Genomic DNA, 22,762 nt, shown 5'->3' with positions numbered 1-22,762 from the left:
GCCAGCAACCAGCCAGGCAGAGATGTTAGCTCTCAGAACGATTAGCCACGTTAGTTAGCCAGCAACCAGCCAGACAGAGACGTTAGCTCTCAGAACGAGTAGCCACGTTAGTTAGCCAGCAACCAGCCAGGCAGTGATGTTAGCTCTCAGAACGATTAGCCACGTTAGTTAGCCAGCAACCAGCCAGGCAGAGACGTTAGCTCTCAGAACGAGTAGCCACATTAGTTAGCCAGCAACCAGCCAGGCAGAGACGTTAGCTCTCAGAACGATTAGCCACGTTAGTTAGCCAGCAACCAGCCAGGCAGTGATGTTAGCTCTCAGAACGATTAGCCACGTTAGTTAGCAAGCAACCAGCCAGGCAGAGATGTTAGCTCTCAGAACGATTAGCCACGTTAGTTAGCCAGCAACCAGCCAGGCAGAGATGTTAGCTCTCAGAACGATTAGCCACGTTAGTTAGCCAGCAACCAGCCAGGTACCGACGTTAGCTCCCGGAACGATTAGCCACGTAACCCTCTGCTGGCGCATGCTGTGCACTACAATCAACTCTGTGTCTGTAATAGCAGTCAGATTATCAAACATGTTTAAAATAGTTTCGGGACTCCTACGACGCTTATGAAAACATTAAATAATATGTATAGGCTATAGGCCGTCATTTTGCCTTAATAGCCTATATTCTCAAATAGGCTTGGGCGGTATCATTTTTTTCATACCGTCATACCTCGCTGACATAATACCCCGGTATACGGTATATATGACGGTATGACTTTCATTTTCACCAGGGGGGGGGGGGGGGAGACGACGACGACGACACGTTGACATTAGGGCCGTTCTTTCAACCTAAAAGTGCACTTTCTTCAACCTCGAACCTAAATTCCTTAGCAACCCGTGTTACCAAGTAAACAAATCACAGAACGATAGCCAGTTAGCCAGCCAGGTACCGACGTTAGCTCTCAGAACGATTAGCCAGTTAGTTAGCCAGCAACCAGCCAGGTACCGACGTTAGCTCTCAGAATGATTAGCCACGTTAGTTAGCCAGCAACCAGCCAGGTACCGACGTTAGCTCAGGGAACGATTAGCCACGTTAGTTAGCCAGCAACCAGCCAGGCAGAGATGTTAGCTCTCAGAACGATTAGCCACGTTAGTTAGCCAGCAACCAGCCAGGTACCGACGTTAGCTCCCGGAACGATTAGCCACGTTAGTTAGCCAGCAACCAGCCAGGCAGAGATGTTAGCTCTCAGAACGATTAGCCACGTTAGTTAGCCAGCAACCAGCCAGGCAGAGATGTTAGCTCTCAGAACGATTAGCCACGTTAGTTAGCCAGCAACCAGCCAGGCAGAGTTATGCTGTGGCTGAGATGGGTCGGGATTAATGAAGCTGATAGGAGACTGCTTCTCGGCTATACGAATTAATAGGGCTGTACCGAATGCTTCGAAGCTTCGATCATAATGTTGACATTCAAATTAATTTTTTTTATAAATTATTGTTATTATTATTTAAAAAAAATGTCTATTCAATCTGTTTAAACCAATGGGGGTTGTCTTCACAGTTGCAGTTAAAGATTAGGCTACACTAATATTATACTATAAGACGTCACCATCACTTTCATACCAACCGTGCCCTTATTGGATTATTTATGTTGATGAAACTGATTAGTTATATTCATTAAAGAAAGTTGATTCAATAAAAGAAAAAGACTAATTTAATCAGATTAATCACTTTATTCAAATTGAGGATTTAGTTTATAAAAAAATTAAAAAAAAGTATATTTTTTATTTTTGGAAGTAAAATCTTTTTTTTATAGACATTCGAAGCTTCGTTCGAATACTTCAATCAAAGCTTTGAATGTTAAAAAAAAAATGGCATTCGGTACAGCCCTAAAAGCCACGATTGAAAATAATGTACTTCCTTCTTGACAATAGCATATATACTATAACAATAATACGAGAGAGTTCACCCTCAACATAGGGGCCCCCCAGGGCTGTGTTCTGAGTCCCCTCCTCTACTCCCTGTACACACACGACTGTGTGGCTCAGCGGAGTAGCAATACAATCGTCAAATTTGCTGACGACACAGTGGTGGTGGGCCTGATCTCTGCCAACGACGAGAGGGCCTACCTGGAAGAGGTCAAGGTCCTGGCGGGATGGTGCCAGGAAAACAGCCTCTCCCTGAACGTCAGCAAAACAAAGGAGATGATTGTGGACTTCAGGAGGTCGGGGGTCAAGGACTACAGCCCCCTCAGCATCGACGGGGCACCGGTTGAGAGAGTCAACAGCTTTAAGTACCTCGGAGCCTACATATCCGAGGACTTGACATGGACCACACACATTAACAGTGTTGTGAAGAAGGCACGACAACGCCTCTACTTCCTCAGGCGCCTAAGGAAGTTCCAAGTCAGCCAGAAGATCCTTAAGAACTTCTACTCATGTACAATAGAGAGCATCTTGACCGGCAACATCACCTCCTGGTTTGGGAATAGCACTGCACAAGACCAAAGCAGACTACAAAGAGTGACACGTTCAGCCGAACGCACAATTGGAGGGGGGCTCCCCACCCTCCAGAACATTTACTACAAGCGTTGCAAGGGCAAGGCTAAGAGAATCATTAAAGACTCCAGTCACCCGAACAACTGCCTCTTTGAACTGCTGCGGTCAGGCAAGCGATACAGGAGTCTCAAGGCGAGCACAGAAAGACTCAGAAGAAGCTTCTATCCCCAGGCCATCAGGCTGCTAAACGAACAATGAATGAACACTACACAACAACAACCACCAAACGCACATAGCACACACATCCACACGCACACACTCACTTTAAACAAACACACTGTAGCACCCACTCCACACACTTATAGCACACACCCACTTTAAACAAACACACTGTAGCACCCACTCCCCACACTTTATATTTATGGATGAAGGATTGCACTACAACTCGTACACCTTACTGTAAATTGTACCTAAAATTGTACCTCATCCCATTTCTGCTTTGCACTAGATAGTACTGTACATTAGTACACTGCATAGTATTGTGTATTGTATATTATATGGTAACTCAGAACATTGTACATATGTCTATACCGAACACTGTGACCTCATTTTCTTCTTCTAAATTCATGCTATATTATGTTATTATGTTATTTGATACTATCTTGTCTAGCACAGTCTCTGGAGCGTAACAGTAAGAAGCATTTTGTATGAAAGTATTCTGTACTTCTGTATGACAACTATTAAAGAACTTGAACTTGAACTTGAAGAGTAGAACAATGAATCTCACTGCCATGTAGCCTATAGCCTGCCTATGTGATCAATAAAAACGCGAACTTGAATTCCATCATCATATTTATATGTTGTGTCTGTCCACTATGTTTGTTACTTTGTTATTTTCCCCCCCTATGTAAAGCGACCTTGGGTCTCTTGAAAGGCGCTATATAAAATGAAGCTATTATTATTATTATTATTATTATCACGTCTGTGCGGGAGCTCACAAATAGACTGTGTGCTGAAGGGTCTGCAATTAGGTAAAATTAGACCTAAAATAATCCCCCTTTAAGTTCACCAACCTGTTTAATATGTGGGAGTTAAGTTATTATTTACCACATAATGTTACACTGTCTGCCTATTGATGGCATCTCAGGTTATATGACGGTGCTGCCCTCTAGTGGGCCAGAGGTGGTAGTGTTCCCTCGTATGTGCGTCACTTCCTCTATGAGCTTGTTGACGTTGAACTTGACCGGACACGTTAGAGAGCAAACGTACACCCAGCGTTGCTCTTGTTAACGTTATAGTTTGACGGTGACCAAGTATGTAAAGTGGCTTACCAAGCGGACATTATACCACCAAGAGAGAGTGAGTTTTAGTACCCAGCTAATTCGATGTTTAGTAAACGTCTGGGATTAGCACATTACAGCGGACTATAGTATTCCCCATCTATCGTTACCAGTTAGCCGAAGCTAGCTAGCTCGGCGCTAATACCTAAAGTAGCTTCGGCTCATGCTTCGATAGCTGCTCTATACTGGACATATCAGTCGATATATAACACAGACCAGAGAACATTTAGATAGGGTCTGTGTCGCTGTAAAAGGACACAACTAGTCCTAAGAAGTAGCCATAGCAGTAGCCTGTGGTACAGAGGGGACCAGCGTGTCTGCAGCAGCTGTCGGCGTGCGCCGTGCAGCACCACGGAGCGGAGCGAGACACTCGGATCCACCACAGCGGAGCATCTGGTCTGCAGGAGCAGACTGGTGGCGCCTATTGGACCGGGCAGCGTCTTCCCGCCCTCATCACCACGCAGCGGTCTACTACTCCTCATCACAGAACTCATCCGGGTCCTTTTCTCACCCCCAGGATTATTAACTCTCTCCATCTCTCTCATCCTGCAGAGGGAATTGTTCCTCTGACAGTGGTAACCGCGGCAACGTTTGGCCAGAACACTTTAATAGAACTATTTGGGCGCCCATCTAAATTTAGTAATAGTATTTAATTAGGCATTGTGTAACGTGATAACAATATTTTGTATGTATCTTTTTTCCCCCTTTTTTGCTTATATAAAAGCATTATGATTCAAACAGTTTCCTCGCTCTTTCTAGTTTAGGTGACTCCATTTTAAGTTATTCACTCAGTTGTGTATTTGGTACAATTAGTTTAAGAGTTAAGGCATCCTACCACACCCCCTAAGGTGATAATTATATACAGTCCTCTAAGCTCCCGCACAATTTGGTCCTTCGAGCCGGATTTAAACCAGATAGGATGTCATGAAAGAGCGAGGTAGGTTCAGAGGGTCCCCCCCCCCCCTTCCCTGAAGGGAAGACACGTGCTCCTAGGGAGCGTAGATTACCCTCCTGACTAGATGACTGTGTCCTGGGTACACCCAGTAGCCCTAGTTCGGAGAGCAATCAGCATGTGCTAAACACATCAGCTGACCGGACAGTAGGGGACTTTACAACCCAGACGGCAGGCACACCCCAGCTAGTAGAGGGTGCTGCTGCCACACCACAGTTAGATCAGACGGCAGGCACACCCCAGCTAGTAGAGGGTGCTGCTGCCACACTGCAGTTAGATCAGACTCTGAGAACAGAGTCAGACCCGACTGACACCCCCCAGCGGCCTGAAGAGAAGAAGAGACACCAGGTGGCAGTCTCGTGTAGTAAAGACATAACTACCTTCTCGCCACTGGATACCGCCAACCAAGATGAGTATGAGCAAGATGAACCTGAAGAAGAAGAGGAGAGTGACTCCGCTGAAAACGACTCGCAACCTGGAGAGGATATCAATCCCCCAGACAGAGTGGAGCCACGCGGCAGGCAGGACTTCAATCACTTCCAACCAGGAGAGTTCTTCCTAGACACTCGCAGAACTAGTAGGCCCCCCAGCAGAGCACAAAGCAGAGGGAGCGTTACCAGCCAAACAGAATTCATATTCCAATGCATGCAACAACAACGCGAAGATGCGCTCGACAGAGAGAGAAGAGCCGCGGAAGCACTGGAGCGGGAGCACGATAGAGCGGCAGCCCAGGCCTTGGAGTACACCCGGCTCGCTACCGCCCAACTGCAATCGGCCTCTGCCTCCAGGCAATCAAGAGCATCCACTAGGAATAACTCACCCCAGCGCCGCCAGCCTGAAAGGGAGGAGCACCCGGCTACGTATCCCCGACCCCGAACAAGGGACAAGGCCGACTCCGAAGACCTGGAAAGGCGACTGGCTCGTCTGCAGGAGGAATATACGGCACCAAGAGAGGTGCCACCCCGCTCTCAATGTGAGCGGCTACCCGCCACACAGAGCAACCTCCAGATCCCATCAACATTGGCCCGTAACTGCACCGGCCCCTAGGTACGACCCGCTCCCACAGCGCCCACCAGGGAGCGCCATCCCATTCTTCAAAGACAATTCTAGAAGCCAGTAACATGACATGAGGATGTGTCTGGAGTTCCTCCTGGGCGCCGCCAACCACAGCGAGCAACAGAAGTTCCTCGAGCTGTCTATGCACTGTACGCTGCCTGCGGCCAAGCTCATATGCACTGCCAACGCATACTCCCCCACCCCCTATACTTCGTCTATCCAGGCCCTGGACGAGCGCTGGGGACGCCCGTGGGACCACATATTGGATGAGATCCACGAGCTGGGAGAAATGGCAGACATAAAGGACGACCACGCCCTGGACGCATACTCCTTGAAGGTACAGGCTCTGGTGAGCCTCCTGACGTTTCAATGAGCCGCCGGCCGCACTGAGCTCTATGCAGGCTCCAACGTAGAACGCTTCGTCAGGAAGCTTCCAAAGGAAAGGGAAGAGAGGTTCCGACGGGAACACGAGCGTCTCCACCCCCAACAGCCACTGTCTACCCTGATGGAGCTCTCAGAGTTCCTGAAGTCGGAGATGAGGCACATCCGCCTCCCCAAGCCGGAAGAGCCGAGAGGCAGTGGACGAGACAAGTCCGACCGAACGGGGCGGCCCGTTAGGGTGCTGACCACCGTACATGAAACCAGATCAAAGGAGCACCAAGGGCCCCCGAAAGGCCAACGAGGCTTCTCCTCCCAGAAGAAAGGAGAGAAGAAGACTCCGCCGCCATGCCAGTGCTGCACAGAGGTCCACTGGCTAGACAACTGTCCCGTGTTCAAGGAGAAGACTACAGAGGAAAAGAAACAGTGGATAATAGAGAATAAGCGGTGCTGGAAGTGCGCCCGTGAGCACAGAGCAAAGGACTGCACCCTCAAGGGACCCTGCAGACAGAGCGGGTGCGGGAAGATCCACCTCACGGCCCTCCACGACCTCAACAATAGAGACGACAAGGCTAAGCCTTATGTGGCGGAAGTCCGTGATGAGCCCTCTAGAGAGCTACGCAACTACTACGTGGGCCCCGTGAGAGGCAGCACTCCCCGCGTGCTGTTGAAGATTGTGCCGGTGGTCCTGCGGAACCGCGACAAGACTCTGGAGACCTACGCGGTTATTGATGATGGCTCGGAGCGCACGCTGCTGATGCGTGAGGCTGCCATCGCCCTTGGACTCATGGGCGACGCAGAGGAGTTGGATCTCCTCACCATCCAACCAGGGCGCACCACTATTCAAGGAGAAAGTGTGGCCCTCACCCTCACACCGGCCGGACGGCCGAAGGAAGTCTTCAAAGTGAGCCGCGTATTCACAGCTGCCGGGTTGTGCCTCTCCAGTTACGGCTACCCGATGGAGTCCCTCATGAAGAGGTACCCACATCTCCGTAATCTGGGGATCAACGCTGCAATGGAGGTGAAGCCCACCCTCCTGCTCGGCTCCGATAATGTGAACCTCACTTTACCCAAGCACATCATCCCGGGTCCACCCGGATGTCCCGTCGCCCTGGAAACTCCGCTAGGCTGGACCCTGCAGGGCCCCATCAGTCTAAGAAATCTGAACGCCCGTCAGACCCACTGCCTCTTCATTGGAGCGGGGCACGAAGACGAGGCATTGCTGGAGAATGTTCAGAGGTTATGGCAGCTGGACATTGCTCCATACAAAAATGAGAAGATACACACTCGCTCCAAAGAAGATAAGGCGGCGATGGATCTTCTCCAAGCCAAGACCAAGCGTGTCTGCGTGCGCGGTGTCCTCAGATACGCCACACCGCTCTTGAGAAGAGAGCCCATGCCGACCTTCAAGGTTCCCCCAGGAGTAGCGAAGCCGTGTCTGCTTAGCACTGAAAGAAGACTCAGCAGAGACCCCGAGACGGCTGCCGCCTACGCCACAGAAATGAGCAAGCTCATAGAGTCTGGACTCGTCAGGAGGCTGAAGCCTGAGGAGGCGGAAAGGAGTACCGAGTCATGGTACCTTCCACACCATAACGTTAAGCACAACGGAAAGAACAGAGTGGTCTTTAATTGCAGCTTTCAAGTGCGCCAGCAGAACCTCAACCGCTATCTCCTGCCCGGTCCGACTCTGACCCCTCCTCTCCTCGGAGTCATGGTGCGCTTCCGACGACAGAAGACCGCCATCAGTGGCGACATCAAACGCATGTTCCATCAGGTGTGTTTGCTCGACGAAGATAAGCCACTCATGAGGTTCTTGTGGAGAGAAAACCCAGACGACCCGGAACCGTCCATCTATCAGTGGGAGGTGCTGCCCTTTGGGACGACCTGCAGCCCGTGTTGCGCCACCTACGCCCTGCAGCTTCATGTCGACGACGGCGCCGCACCCCCCGGAGTCTCCGATGCTGTCCACCACAGTTTCTATGTGGACAACTGCCTCCACAGCGTGGAGACCGCGGAAGAGGCCTACAAGCTGGTGCATGACATACGCACCTTCCTGGCCACCGCTGGCTTTGAGGTCCGCCAGTGGGCCACCAACGACCCTGAGGTCGTCCGAGACCTCCCAGACGAAGCGAAGGCTGACAGCAGCGAGACCTGGCTCTCCCAGTCAAGTGAGGACGCCCAGGAAATGACTCTGGGTCTCCTCTGGCGTTTCAAATCTGACACCCTGTGTTACCGGCAAAAGAAAATTGAAACTCGCCATTACGTAACCAGGAGGTCGATCTACAGTACTCTGGCGAGTCAATATGACCCGTTGGGTTACATCAACCCCTACACGACTCGTGCCAAGGCTCTGGTCAGCGAGCTGTGGACTGAGGCGAAGGGATGGGATGACCCCCTACCAGAGACACTCGGGGCGAAGTGGAAGAAGTGGGAAGAAGAGCTCCCCACCCTCCAACAGATCGAGTTTCCCAGGAGCTACTTTCCCTCGAGCGTCAGTCTGACCGGCAGCCAGCTCTCCCTTCATGTATTCTGTGACGCGTCTGAGAAGGCATATGGTGCAGTAGCGTACCTGCGTGCGATGGAGCCCGACGACACAGTCCACGTCTCCTTCATTCTTGCACGCTCAAGAGTTGCACCCAAGAAGCAGCAATCCATTCCCCGGCTGGAGCTCTGCGCAGCTCTAAGTGGAGCCCAGTTGGGAAAGATGCTGAAGGAAGAGCTGCACCTCCCCCTTCACGCGGTGTCGATGTGGTCTGACTCAACAGTCATCCAGTGGATCCAGTCGACTTCGTGCAGATATAAAGTATTCGTAGGAACAAGGGTGACAGAGATCCAAGAGCTTGTGGGGATCAGCTGCTGGCGATACGTTTCGACAGATGTCAACCCGGCGGACGTGATCACCAGAGGTGCGACCCTCGAGGAATTGGCACGTCCCAACCTCTACCACCGTGGACCCGACTACCTACGCAAGCCAGAAGAAGACTGGCCTTCTCCTCCGAACTTGGAGAACGCAGAGGTGGAGGTGGAACTTAAGAAGTCCATCTTCTGCGGCCTCACTGGACTCCAAGACCCTTCAAATACTGACGGTCCCAAGGTTGAGGATTGCCAGACCCTAGAAGAGCTCCAAGTACGTACCTTCCACCACCGGAACCCCGGTCCCGGAGACCCGACCCCTCTCAGCGCCGACGACTACGCCGCAGCTGAGATCATGTTGCTGCAGAGGGTGCAGCGGGAGGTCTTCCAGATCGAGATGGCGTGCTTGGGACGGAAGATGGAGCTACCAAGAGACAGCAAGCTGAGGCTACTGGCCCCCGAACTGGACGAGAAAGACCTCATACGTGTCGGAGGCCGCCTACGACGGGCTCAGGGCCTCACTGAGGACAGCAAACACCCCATCCTACTCCCCTCGAAGCATCCGGTGACTAACTTGGTGATTCGTCACTATGACACCAAATTGTATCACCCTGGAGCGGAGCGGCTCTTCGCGGAGCTCAGGAGAAGGTTCTGGATACTTCGCGGCCGGGAGGCTGTGCGGCGTTACCAACGGTCATGCACAGACTGCCAGAAGCTCAGAGCCCAACCCATCATGCCACGAATGGCTGACCTCCCATCCTGCCGCCTCCGTCTCCAAGAAGCGCCCTTCCACAACACGGGCATGGACTGCTTCGGGCCCTTCACCATCAAGGCGGAGATCGGGAGAGCAACTGCTAAGAGATGGGGAATCATCTTCAAGTGCCTCACCACGAGAGCCGTCCATCTCGAGGTGCTGGCTGAAATGACAACAGACAGCTTCCTCCAGTCATTCCGTCGATTTACTGGAAGGAGAGGGCGACCCCATACCTTATGGTCTGATCACGGGACGAATTTCAAGGGAGGAGAAGCTGAACTCATCAAGAGTTACCACCAGATGAGTGAGGAGTTGAGGGACGAGCTGGCCTCCCAACAGGTCACCTTCTCCTACAACCCTCCAAATGCACCCCACTTCGGTGGAACGTGGGAGAGAGAGGTCAAGTCAGTAAAGGCTGCTCTAGCAGCCGCGCTCAGAGGACAGGTTCCGAAGGCAGAGGTCTTCAACACCGTGCTGGTGGAGATTGAAGCCATTCTGAATTCCAAGCCACTGGGGTACGTCAGTAGCGACGCGGCCGATCTCGACCCCATAACACCCAACAGCCTTTTGATGGGGCGGCGAGACGCGGCCCTTCCCTTTGCGGTCTACGCCTCCACCGAGATCATCTGCAGAAGACAATGGAGGTATAGTCAGGCTCTAGCCGACCAATTCTGGAAGAGGTTCACCACCGAATATCTCCCATCGCTGCAAGGCCGCCGCAAGTGGATCACTGAAAGAGGCAACCTAGAACCAGGAACCCCAGTCATGATCGTGGATCAGGCACTCCCCCGAGCCCGCTGGCTCACCGGAGGGGTGAAGAGTGTGGTAAAAGGGCAAGACGGAAGAGTCCGCTCTGCTATCGTGGATGTCGGAGGAAGAACATACCACAGACCAGTGGCTCGACTGATCCGACTACCCCCGTACTCTGACTCTGACTCTGACCAGCCTGAGTGACTACTAGACATTCAGCAGACCTCAGTACTGATTAGCGCCGCAAATCAGGGGGCGGCTGTGCTGAAGGGTCTGCAATTAGGTAAAATTAGACCTAAAATAATCCCCCTTTAAGTTCACCAACCTGTTTAATATGTGGGAGTTAAGTTATTATTTACCACATAATGTTACACTGTCTGCCTATTGATGGCATCTCAGGTTATATGACGGTGCTGCCCTCTAGTGGGCCAGAGGTGGTAGTGTTCCCTCGTATGTGCGTCACTTCCTCTATGAGCTTGTTGACGTTGAACTTGACCGGACACGTTAGAGAGCAAACGTACACCCAGCATTGCTCTTGTTAACGTTATAGTTTGACGGTGACCAAGTATGTAAAGTGGCTTACCAAGCGGACATTATACCACCAAGAGAGAGTGAGTTTTAGTACCCAGCTAATTCGATGTTTAGTAAACGTCTGGGATTAGCACATTACAGCGGACTATAGTATTCCCCATCTATCGTTACCAGTTAGCCGAAGCTAGCTAGCTCGGCGCTAATACCTAAAGTAGCTTCGGCTCATGCTTCGATAGCTGCTCTATACTGGACATATCAGTCGATATATAACACAGACCAGAGAACATTTAGATAGGGTCTGTGTCGCTGTAAAAGGACACAACTAGTCCTAAGAAGTAGCCATAGCAGTAGCCTGTGGTACAGAGGGGACCAGCGTGTCTGCAGCAGCTGTCGGCGTGCGCCGTGCAGCACCACGGAGCGGAGCGAGACACTCGGATCCACCACAGCGGAGCATCTGGTCTGCAGGAGCAGACTGGTGGCGCCTATTGGACCGGGCAGCGTCTTCCCGCCCTCATCACCACGCAGCGGTCTACTACTCCTCATCACAGAACTCATCCGGGTCCTTTTCTCACCCCCAGGATTATTAACTCTCTCCATCTCTCTCATCCTGCAGAGGGAATTGTTCCTCTGACAGTGGTAACCGCGGCAACGTTTGGCCAGAACACTTTAATAGAACTATTTGGGCGCCCATCTAAATTTAGTAATAGTATTTAATTAGGCATTGTGTAACGCATAGGTGTCAAACTCACGGCCCGCGGGCCAAATGCGGCCCGCCACGTCATTTGATGTGGCCCCCCAAGAGCTCTGGTTAGAAAAAAATAAAAATAAAAATGTTAACATTAATCTTGGGTTAAAAAATAGCGGTGTTAAAATAATTGTGGGTTAATGCGTTAATAAAGCTTTGACAGCCTTAGTTATTACACATTCTTACACATACATGTGTGTTGAACATCTGAGGTATTGATGAAGTAACAAAGGAAAAAAGCCAAAAGCACTTACTCCTCAGACATTCTTTGACAATTTTACAGCCCAAAATACAAAAAAGATCCAGGCGGAATAGGTAACAAAGGGTTGAAGAAATATTGTCTGAACTGTCAGATGCAAGCTGGCTGTGTGACATAACCGAGCATCTCGCTCAATTGAATAAGAAGCTGTAGGGACGCAAACAAGTCCCACCCAAAACTTGACCAATATAGTTGTGAACTGAGACAACCCTTATTGTTATTTTTGAGTACAGTTACAGTTGTGTGTTCATGCAGACACATAATAGCAATTTCATTACGAATTGAAAATGGGGGACCCTGATGTAAACAAGTCGAAAGGCTTTCTCTGGTCTGCATCCCCTTAACAATTGTGTGTATTGAGCTGTACTGTACCCATTCTGCAATCTGTTAATTAAAGTTAATTAAACTATCTTCCATTAGTTGGATGTATGGCCTCTGCAAGGTTGTGTGCAGCCATTTGTTTTTGTAACATCTGCTACATCTGTCCCACGTGTTCTTTGCAGCTCACAGGTGTTAGTTCTGCCCCTCTTGACTGTGACAAAAAGGTTTTGAACAAACTTGATGTCATAGCTTGTATTTGATGATATTCTTCTTTGTTATTTACTTGAATGGTTTGATCATTGATTGATGGAGTAATATGGGGTTCTGATAAACTAAAATTATTTGTTAAAATAACATAAGCTAACATATATTTTTACATCTATGCAAATGCATATGCAATATGTATAACTTGAATAAGTAATAAATACAGAAACAACATGTTTAACAATATGTAAATGAGTAGCTACATTTATTTTACATTACATTAACATTTATACGGTCTTTGGCCCTTTGAGGGCAACCATAATGCTGATGTGGCCCTCTGTGAAAATGAGTTTGACACCCCTGGTGTAACGTGATAACAATATTTTGTATGTATCTTTTTTCCCCCTTTTTTGCTTATATAAAAGCATTATGATTCAAACAGTTTCCTCGCTCTTTCTAGTTTAGGTGACTCCATTTTAAGTTATTCACTCAGTTGTGTATTTGGTACAATTAGTTTAAGAGTTAAGGCATCCTACCACAGGATGGACTGTGATAATTATATACAGTCCTCTAAGCTCCCGCACAACTGTCTTAGTCTCAGTGAAGTTTCAACGGAGGTCATCTATTCTAACCAACAAATTGAAGTAGAAAGCATTTCGTTGTGACCAATCTTATTTGGAAACATGACACAAAATAGTATTTTGCTTTTTACTTTAAACAATATTTAATCGCGTTTGGAGGTGGGTGTTCTGCGTCTGCCCCCCTGCCAAACAAGCAGGCCAACATCTTGTTCGCGCGTGAGCCCATTATAATTACACTACTGTTGCTATTTTACAATTAACTATAATGAATTACGGGTCATACAGAACACGCCAGTGTTGAAACTAATGCACGGAAGCTTATTTCCGCGTTGCAATATTAATATTCTACCGCTGGGCGCCAGGTACGCACGGTCGGAGCTGTGCGTAAATATATGCACAAAGTCAAGCACACGTTCAAATTGATAAGTCACACACTTTGCTTAGAAATGATCGTACGCACGGGTTACGCACATATTTGTGCGTACGCACCATTGATAAATGAGGGCCCAGGTCAACAGGGGTATTGACGCACAATAAGAAGCATTTCACTACTGTTGTACTTGCTTGATGTGAGCCGAGAGACATACAAACCATACAAACCAAACGGACATCCCTTTCTTACCTTCCTCTTGCAGAGGTGCTGCATGATCTTGTCCGGGCTGCTGCGTGTGACATTCTGCTTGCAGTACATCACAGCACACACCAGCCCGTCCTTCGTGGACACGAACCTCTGCTCCAGGAAGAAGCACTTGTCGTCCCAGCTCACGATGCGACTCCGCAGCTCAAAGCCCTCCCCTATATACAGAGCCCTGCGGTAACGGATGGTGGTGGCCCCCACGACCATGCCCGCGCCGAGGGCTCGAAGGGCCTTGAAGACGCCGTTGCGAGTGTAAAGGGAAAAGCGGGCAAAGTCACACTCCCGGAGGTAGCGGGCGTTGTTCATGTGACACATATCTATATCCCGGGGGAGGACTCGTCCCGTTAGAGTCTGCTCCGCCGTGACGTCCCAGACCGGGGGTTGGAACCAGGCCCAGAGGATCACGGCCGCGGCCCGCAGGAAGTACCACACGTCCAGACAGCAGAAGAGAGCGAGCAAGGCGGTGAGGACCCACAGGACCCACCACATCACGCTAAGGGGGAAAGACGTGCAGGAAGCAGGAGAGGCATCGGGTTATTAATAAGGTGTGCTTTGTGCATAGTGATGTCGTTGTTATTGGTAATGGTTAAAAAGATGATGATCACATCATGACATTTCATCTATTCATAGTATTCGATCACGGATATCTTGGTCGCAAACAGCAGGTGATTGTAATCAGACTGCAGGTGATTGTAATGCGACAGCAGGTGATTTTAAATCAGGCAGCAGGTGATTATCATTAAATGACAACTGTAGCAAATGAGCCATGGTTATGCACCATATTGTATGGCAAAATAAGTCATGAGAATACTATCAACATGTACCAAAAACAAAACTTCCCAGGAGCAGTTATTTCTTAAAAGGTGATATAGAAAACATTTGTATGTAGAATACATACAGAATCATTTAAGGAATGTTGGTGGGTCCAAAATGAATGTTGCCATTTATATGTTGCAAGCATGTATCCCTACTTCCCATTTCCCCACATGGAATGCACCCGATTTTATAAATTACATGCTGGTGCTCTAGTGCGACATCTCATGGCTGAATGTCATCTATACAGAACCTTTATAATACTGTACCAAAGGTAGCATGTTTTTCACCTCCTCCTTCATTCCAGGCTTGGAGCAGAGAGTGAGTGAGTGAGTGAGTGAGTGAGTGAGTGAGTGAGTGAGTGAGTGAGTGAGTGTGTGTGTGTGTGCGTGTGTGTGTAGGGGTCATCATTGGTGACACATTTTTATGTGCATTTTGTAAGATTATTATCAGCATTAATTTAACATTACTGTTGACTTCATAATTTAGATTACTTAATTATTATTAAGATTTAGTTGTTTTATTTGGAAAATATGACTGAACGGTTACTCGCATACTAGACTGATCAGGGAAGCTATTAGTATTGTTTTTGTTACTGCCCCTGCAGTTGGAGGCTATACATTCTAGGCTATTTTGATTCATGAGGGCATTTCGTCTCTTTGCTGCTAGCCTAGATGTCCTACCCTGATTGCAATTCTAGTAGCCTATAGGCAGCAGTCAGCCCATCAATAACATTGATACAGTAGTCCACTGGGTGGAGGAAGGTGTAAACGTATGCAGCCCTTGTTACTTGAGTTTGGCGTAGAGGAGTTCCACTGGGTTGCAGTCCAGAATCAGTTTCGGTGTTCTTACTTGTCCGACCTGATAGGTGGGACAGTGTGTGAAATGCACCCTCACCTGCTAGTAAACAACTGGTTTTGCTGGAAAGGCGGGCACTTGTATTCTACTGAAATAGTCTCATGATTGATAACTTATGATGCGTAAATTAGCGTTTCTTGCTTTACCATGTTCTGGTTCAATCAATAAAGCATAGCGTCTTGCAGTAGTATAGGCTGCCTCTTAACTTACGTTTAATTTGTCAACAAATCAGGAGTGGAAGGAGGGTTTTAAAACTTACTCCCAAACATAGCCCACCTACAGTAGCCCCGAAAGGGGCTAAGCCCACCCACTATAATTCTATGCAAACATTATGCTCCGTTTATTTATTTTTGACCACTACAGCAGGGTAATCAATCACTGCGTGTACGTAGCCGTAGCGTTACGCTAAGAGTCTTGCTGAATGTGATATCTTACGTTCAATAGCATCGACACCATCGTAGCAACAGTGTTGATAGAAAATACTGTAAACTATGCTGCAGTTTAAAATGGACATAGCAGCACGGCAGATCAAGTCGGTGCAACATTATGATCTCCTTCCGTCCAACTTCGAAACGGAACGTAAACGCATTCAAACGGTAGCGAATGTTTTGCTGGCAAACTATTACAAATAATCAGTTATATATTACTCACGCAATCTCGACGGTTGACGCGATTCGTGTCGTTTTACGGCTTTTTAGTCTGAAATGACTTGAGTCGGTAGCAGCTCTTCGTGACACTGTGGACCACTTGTCGCTGCAGCTTTGGGGTGCTCTTGGACATGACGCGTAAACTGAATGCACGTACTTGATTGGTTGATTGATTGATTGAAAACTTTATTAACAGATTGCAGAATACATCAGGGTCCCCCATTTTCAATTCATCATAACATATGACATACACCACATACAGATAGACAGTACTGCTACATAGATACATTTATGCCATACCAGATTTGCAAATACAGTACTGTTTGTGATACAAAAAGAGTCCAGAAAAGAGAGTATACATTTGACGTAGAAACTGTACATTGGAGGATTGGCTGTTGAGTCACCTCGTTGAAGTTGGAATAGGTTGAAACAATTTTGTCTAAAATCCCACAGTCTCCTATTAGCTTGCATCCTATAGTATTCATTATTTATTTATTGTGATTATAATTTATTTGGAGTTGCAAAAATGTTAATTAAACCTATTTTTTACGAGTAATCTTGGAAATAATGTATCAAGTCATCATATCTGAAGAGTTTATCGCCGGCCACTAGGGGGCAGCGTCTTACCAGCACCCAACCGGACGCCTATAACTGTTCCGCAACTGTAAGTTACTTCCGGGGTAGGCCTGATTGGCCCCGACAGGCACGTGACGCGCAACTTTCTCTGCCGCGCGGCACGCTCCGCGGAGCGGAGCGGCAGAGCTTGCGGAATTATGTCACCGCCCTAATCCGCCATGATTTTCATTCGGCGCTTCAGCTCACCTGGCAGAGCAGCGGTCCTGCGGTCCGTTCTTGACGAGTTCGAATCCCATCAAATTTTTTTTTTTTAACGTGATTTTTTTTTTAACGTGTATTCTTTCGCCGGTTAAGGTTAGGCATGGTTAAGGTTAAGGTTAGGCATTGTTTCGGAGTTGGTTAAGGTTAGAACGGTTAAGTTTAGGCGCTGTTAAGGAGCTGGTTAAGGTTAGAGTTTGTGTTAGAGAATGGCAATATTCTTTCTATGGTTAAGGTTAGGCATGGTTAAGGTTAAGGTTAAGGTTAGGCATTGTTTCGGAGTTGGTTAAGGTTAGAACGGTTAAGTTTAGGCGCTGTTAAGGAGCTGGTTAAGGTTAGAGTTTGTGTTAGAGAATGGCAATAGACAGCCTATTTCCGCGCGACAGCTCTCAGCAGCCTCGTTGCGCGTCCTGAGTTTGCCGCGTCACGTGCCTGTCGGGGCCAATCAGGCCTACCCCGGAAGTAACTTACAGTTGCGGAACGGGTACAGGCCAACCGGACATGCCTTGATCTGCGCTGTTATTACTGAGCGGCCATCTTAGTCCTCATTCCCTCACTCGCCTGCGGCAGAGACGTTCGTTCACTCATTCATGTGAGATGCTTATTGCACTATTGCTGTTCATACATATTATATATATTATATTATATGCATTATACAGATATATATATTTATGTGTTACCATAGTGTTATTATGTATTCATGTTACACATTGTCAGCTGAGTGTGTTGTCTTGTCTGTTTCAGGGTGTCTTCATCTTTGTCTTTTATTAAATACTGAAACTGACATTGAGGAGTGTGTTTCTTCATGAAGACACCATGGTCGTCGTTGGATGCTCTGTCCCCGCCTGTGAGTTCACATCAGGCGACGTGTCCGAAGCACTCGCCATTGCTATGTTGAACAATCATGGACTTGCCCATCAGCACGCAGCGCCTGTCATGGCCGCGCCGGCCCAGGCCCCAGCCCCTCGCGGCCCGAGACTCGATCGGCCCAGGGTTGACGTGTCGTGTCAATAGAGGAATGGAATGTGTTCATCCGACGTTGGGACGTATTCTTCACCGGCTCAGGCATAGAGGATGCCCAGGCCCCCGTCCAATTGTTTCAGTGCGCCGGGCCTGTGCTTGGAGACAGCCTGCTGAAAGCCGCCCCCGGCGCCGCTACCGGACCTTTGCAGGACCTGATCGCCGTCATGCGCTCTCTGGCTGTCATCCCGGTCGCTACATGTGTCCTGCGCACCGAGCTACTTCAGCTACGACAGGAACGAGACAAGACATTCCGCGCACTCGCTGCCAGAGTGCGGGGCAAAGCAGAGACATGCGCATATAGTGCGGCATGCGTGTGTGGTGCGAACGTCGACTTCACCGACCACATTATCCGCGATGTCCTGCTCAATGGCATTTATGACTCGGACATACGCCGCGAGACGCTGGGGACGACTGACATCCTGGTTAAGCCAGTTAACGAGGTGATCGCGCTCGTCGAGAACAAAGAGATGGCCCGTAACGCTCTCCCGTCGTCCTCCCTGTCAGCCATGTCGTCGTTCCGGCGCCTTAAGACGACTCCACAGACGAGCCCCGCCCCGAACCCTGCGGACGGGGCTAAACGAGCGTCATGCCCGGAGTGCAAGAGCGTCTTTAACATTTTCACGGAGGGGCCTCGTGGGTGGAATCCTAAGCCTCACCAGGTGGGCATCGGCTGCTACAGGGCCCGCCGACAACAGAAGCGTCAACAACCACCATCCGACGGTCAACAGGCCGCTGTGGGGTCGGAGCTGATCTCCCAGGTCTCATCGGTGCAAGCTGGAGCCCGCCCTGGCCGACGTTGCAGGAGCCATCGCCGACGCCACGCCCCTACGTCGCATGGCTGTGTCAACAGGCCTGCACATCAGACTCGAGCACCACATCTTCTCCAAGGGCGAATGGAAACGAGCCAGGCTGAGAGACCACCCCCGAGCACTGATCACCATCTCGGTGGACATGCCAGTCGGACTGAGGAATGGCACCAGCAACCGGGGCCCAGCCAACGGGGCTCGGATATCGGCCGTCGCAGACACTGGCGCGCAGTCGGAGCTTTGGTCTCTGGAGGAGTTCCTGTCCTGCGGTTTCACGCAGGACGACCTGCGACCCGTCAGCCTCAGCCTGTCAGCCGCCAATCGATCCCCCATAGCCATCGAGGGAGCGTTCTTCGCTAGGCTCTCGACGACCTGCAGCGGGGGGGCGCGTTACGTCCTGCCGTTCCATGGTATACGTGAGCAGCTCAGTCCGGGCTATGTTCCTCTCCTACGAGTCGTTGCTCAACCTCGGCCTCTTGCCTATGAGCTTCCCATCGGACGACGTTACAAGGGGGCCCAGGGACAGGCGCGGCCCTGACACGGCTGACACGCCAGACCAGCCGTTGTCCGTCAATGCTACGAGGTCAACCAACGGCGGCTGCGTAGGGCCAGGTGACCCCCAGGACGCACAGTGCTCATGCCCCCAGCGCACGGTCCCCCCCGCGCGCCCCGCGGCACTGCCGTTCCCCTGTACGCCAGAGAACAACGGCCGGATGAAAGGTTGGCTACTCGAGAGATATGCCTCGTCGACGTTCAACACCTGCCCTCATCGGGCACTGCCATGCATGGAAGGACCGCCTATCGAGATGCACGTGGACCCCGCAGCTACGCCCAAGGCATGCCACACCGCGGCCAACGTGCCTCTACACTGGCAGCGGAGGGTCCACGATCCTGCGGGACGAGGCCCTTGGGGTCATTGAACGTGTGCCATACGGCGAGCCTGTCGCGTGGTGCCATCGTATGGTAGTCACTCGGAAGCACGACGGTTCTCCCCGCAGAACCGTGGACCTCTCCCCCCTCAACAAGTTCTGCCAACGTGAAACCTTCGCCACCGAGTCTCCGTTCCACCTCGCACGCCGCGTCCCGAAGGGCACCTGGAAGACCATCACGGATGCCTGGAACGGCTACCACAGCGTCCCCCTGCGTGAGTCGGATCGCCACCTCACTACCTTCATCACACCCTTCGGCCGTTGGCGCTACACCAGGGCACCACAGGGCTTCCTGTCGTCAGGGGATGGCTACAACCGCCGGTTCGACGCCGTCCTCTCGGACTATGAGCGCAAGGAACGCTGTGTGGATGACACCATCCACTATGACACTGACCTGGAGCAACACTGGTGGAGGACCATCGACTTCCTCACGCGTGTCGGCCGATCGGCAGGGCTGTACGCTAAGCTTTTTCACTAGGGGCACACTTGCCCCTAAATGAGAAATTTAGGGGCAAAGAATATTTTTTAGGGGCAAATTTTTAAATAACTATTTTACCATTATAGTAGGGCTGGGCGATATGGCCTCTAAATGATATCGCGATATTTTTTGGCCATATCACGATACACGATATATATCGCAATATTTTGACATTTCCTCTAAAGCACTTAAAAATGCTTGATTTAACCCTTTGATGCATACAGTCACGCCAATAATATGATGATTATAATAAGTCCCTGCAACATATGTTTGCATTATTAAACCATGAAGATGCTTTAAAAAATAATTTAATGAAAATGTACTAAGAGTAGTCTACTGACACACTAATAAAAAATGTATTTACATCTAAGACCATTTATATAAAAACTTTTGGGTGCCTTTTTTTTGCACAGTACTGTGTTTTCTATCCACTTTAGCCAAACACACACACACACATATATATATATATATATTAGGGCTGTCAGTTTATCGCGTTAATTAGATTAATTAATTACACAGCAAATTATCGCGTTATGAAAATTAACTCAAAATTAATTACAATTTTTATTTTTTATAATTTCTTTTTTTAATAAATTTTGTTTGTATCATTAATTCCATAAGAATGTAGAATACACATTTACAGACTTTTTTTTAATATGGTCCATTTGCATGTTCTTGGTATCTGATTCTAGGGACATCTATGAATCTCAGGGAATGTATTCCCAGTGTCAGAAATACTGTGGGCTAGATCCACAAAGAATGGATTGCACGGTGCAAGTTGCACCCTTACTTACAATTCATTATGAATTGAAAATGGGGGACCCTGATGTAAACAAGACGAAAGTCTTTCTCTGGTCTGCATCCCCTTAACAATTGTGTGTATTGAGCTGTACTGTACTGTACCCATTCTGCAATCTGTTAATAACATTTTCATTCAATCAATCAATCTGCGTAGTGATTGAATGAAATTTTATTTTTAATCAATTGTAATGAACCAAATGAGAATATCAATAATTTTCTTTTTATCTTTGACTGTGAATAACACCATGCTCAAATTGACCAGACCTGAAAAATCTAAGCAAATTAATAGATGGAACAGATGATGTAATTAATAGATTAAACAGAAGGTTTTGTAGATACAGTACTGCATTTTGCCATCCGGACACATGCAATTTTAAATATGATTATAGAATATAGAATATCAGGCATAAAATGGTTATGCGATTAAAATGCGATTAATTAGATTAATTAATTACAAATCCTGTAATTAATTAGATTAATTTTTTTAATCGCCTGACAGCACTAATATATATATATATATATATACACACACACTACTGTGAGAAAATAATAATCACACACACAAAGGGATAATGGCTTATAGCAGACTTAATTATTTTAGAATATTTCAGATAATGAAATTAAATGTTTATCATCAACTATCCAGTTAGTATTTATACTGTCTGTAACGTTTGGCTACTTTAAATCATTGAATGTAGAGAGAGCTGTACTGTATTGTACCCATTCTGCAATCTGTTAATAAAGTTTTCAATCAATCAGAGCGAGAGAGAGAGAGAGGGGGCGAGAACGAATGAGAGAGCCAGCCCCCCCCCCCGGGTTTTGTTCTAGGTTCGCGTTTTGATCGTCTAAGCTGCCGTAGGTGATGACGTCACACTCGAATGTAAACAGGACGCGTTTAACAGACGGAGATGGAAAGTGTCGGAGTCCACCATCGAACCACTCCCGAAATACTTGGACGCCATCCGGGACTTCCCTACACCGGGCTCCACGACGGATATCAGGAGCTGGTTCGGCCTTGTTAACCAGGTGGCTAACTATGCCCAGCTGCGTGAGACGATGGCTCCATTCAAGCCATTCCTCAGCCCACGTTGTGTGTTCCTATGGTCCCCCGCTCTGGAGGAGGCGTTCCAGACGTCCAAGCAGGCCATAATTGGGGCCATCCGTGAGGGCGTGGAGATCTACGACATGCAGAAGCGTACCTGCCTCCGCCCTGACTGGTCGCGTCATGCGGGGTCGCGTTTCCTGTCCCCTGCGGAGCAGCGTTATGCGGCTGTCGAAGGAGAGGCCCTGGCCGTGGCCTGGGGTCTGGAACAGACGCGGTACTTCACGCAGGGGTCCGACAACCTCGTCGTGGTCACCGACCACAAGCCGCTGGTGAAGATCTTTGGCGACCGCACGCTGGATGAGATTACGAACTCGCGTCTATTTAGACTCAAGCAGCGCACCCTCCCATGGCGCTTTGACATTGTGCATCTGCCTGGCAAGAGCAACTATGCCGCTGACGCCACTTCAAGGCACCCTTCCCCCTCGGGCTCGACGAACGGCATCTCACTGTGGCTGCCGAGCGAGCCTGACGCCGTGGAATCAGCACTCATGGCCTCCATCCGTGACGATGCACGAGAGCTCGGTGCCGTCTCTTGGCCCCTCCTCGCACAAGAGACAGCGGCTGACGAGGGCCTTGGCCACCTCCTCCGCCTCATCGAGCAGGAGGGTGGAATTGACGTCAACA

The 22,762-nt window shown here is 49.1% G+C and overlaps 1 protein-coding gene across 1 annotated transcript in view; it reads right to left on the bottom strand.

Moving 5' to 3' along the window:
• LOC311227789 (protein THEM6-like) overlaps nucleotides 1–16,292 on the bottom strand; it is a 38,300-nt gene extending 22,008 nt beyond the window's left edge. The window contains exons 1-2 of the mRNA XM_084313600.1: nucleotides 16,167–16,292; nucleotides 13,830–14,337 (exon numbers count right to left, since the gene is read on the bottom strand). Of these exons, the coding sequence (XP_084169726.1) occupies nucleotides 13,830–14,333 (504 nt within the window). The 5' untranslated portion in view covers nucleotides 14,334–14,337; nucleotides 16,167–16,292. The remainder of the gene's footprint in view (nucleotides 1–13,829; nucleotides 14,338–16,166) is intronic.
• Between the last annotated feature and the right edge of the window lie 6,470 nt (nucleotides 16,293–22,762).

The sequence above is a fragment of the Notolepis coatsorum genome (genome assembly GCF_963971535.1).
Source record: "Notolepis coatsorum genome assembly, chromosome: 4".
Lineage (NCBI taxonomy): Eukaryota > Metazoa > Chordata > Actinopteri > Aulopiformes > Paralepididae > Notolepis > Notolepis coatsorum.
Note: the sequence above shows the minus strand (reverse complement) of the source record. Positions and strands in the feature narration are given on the sequence as shown.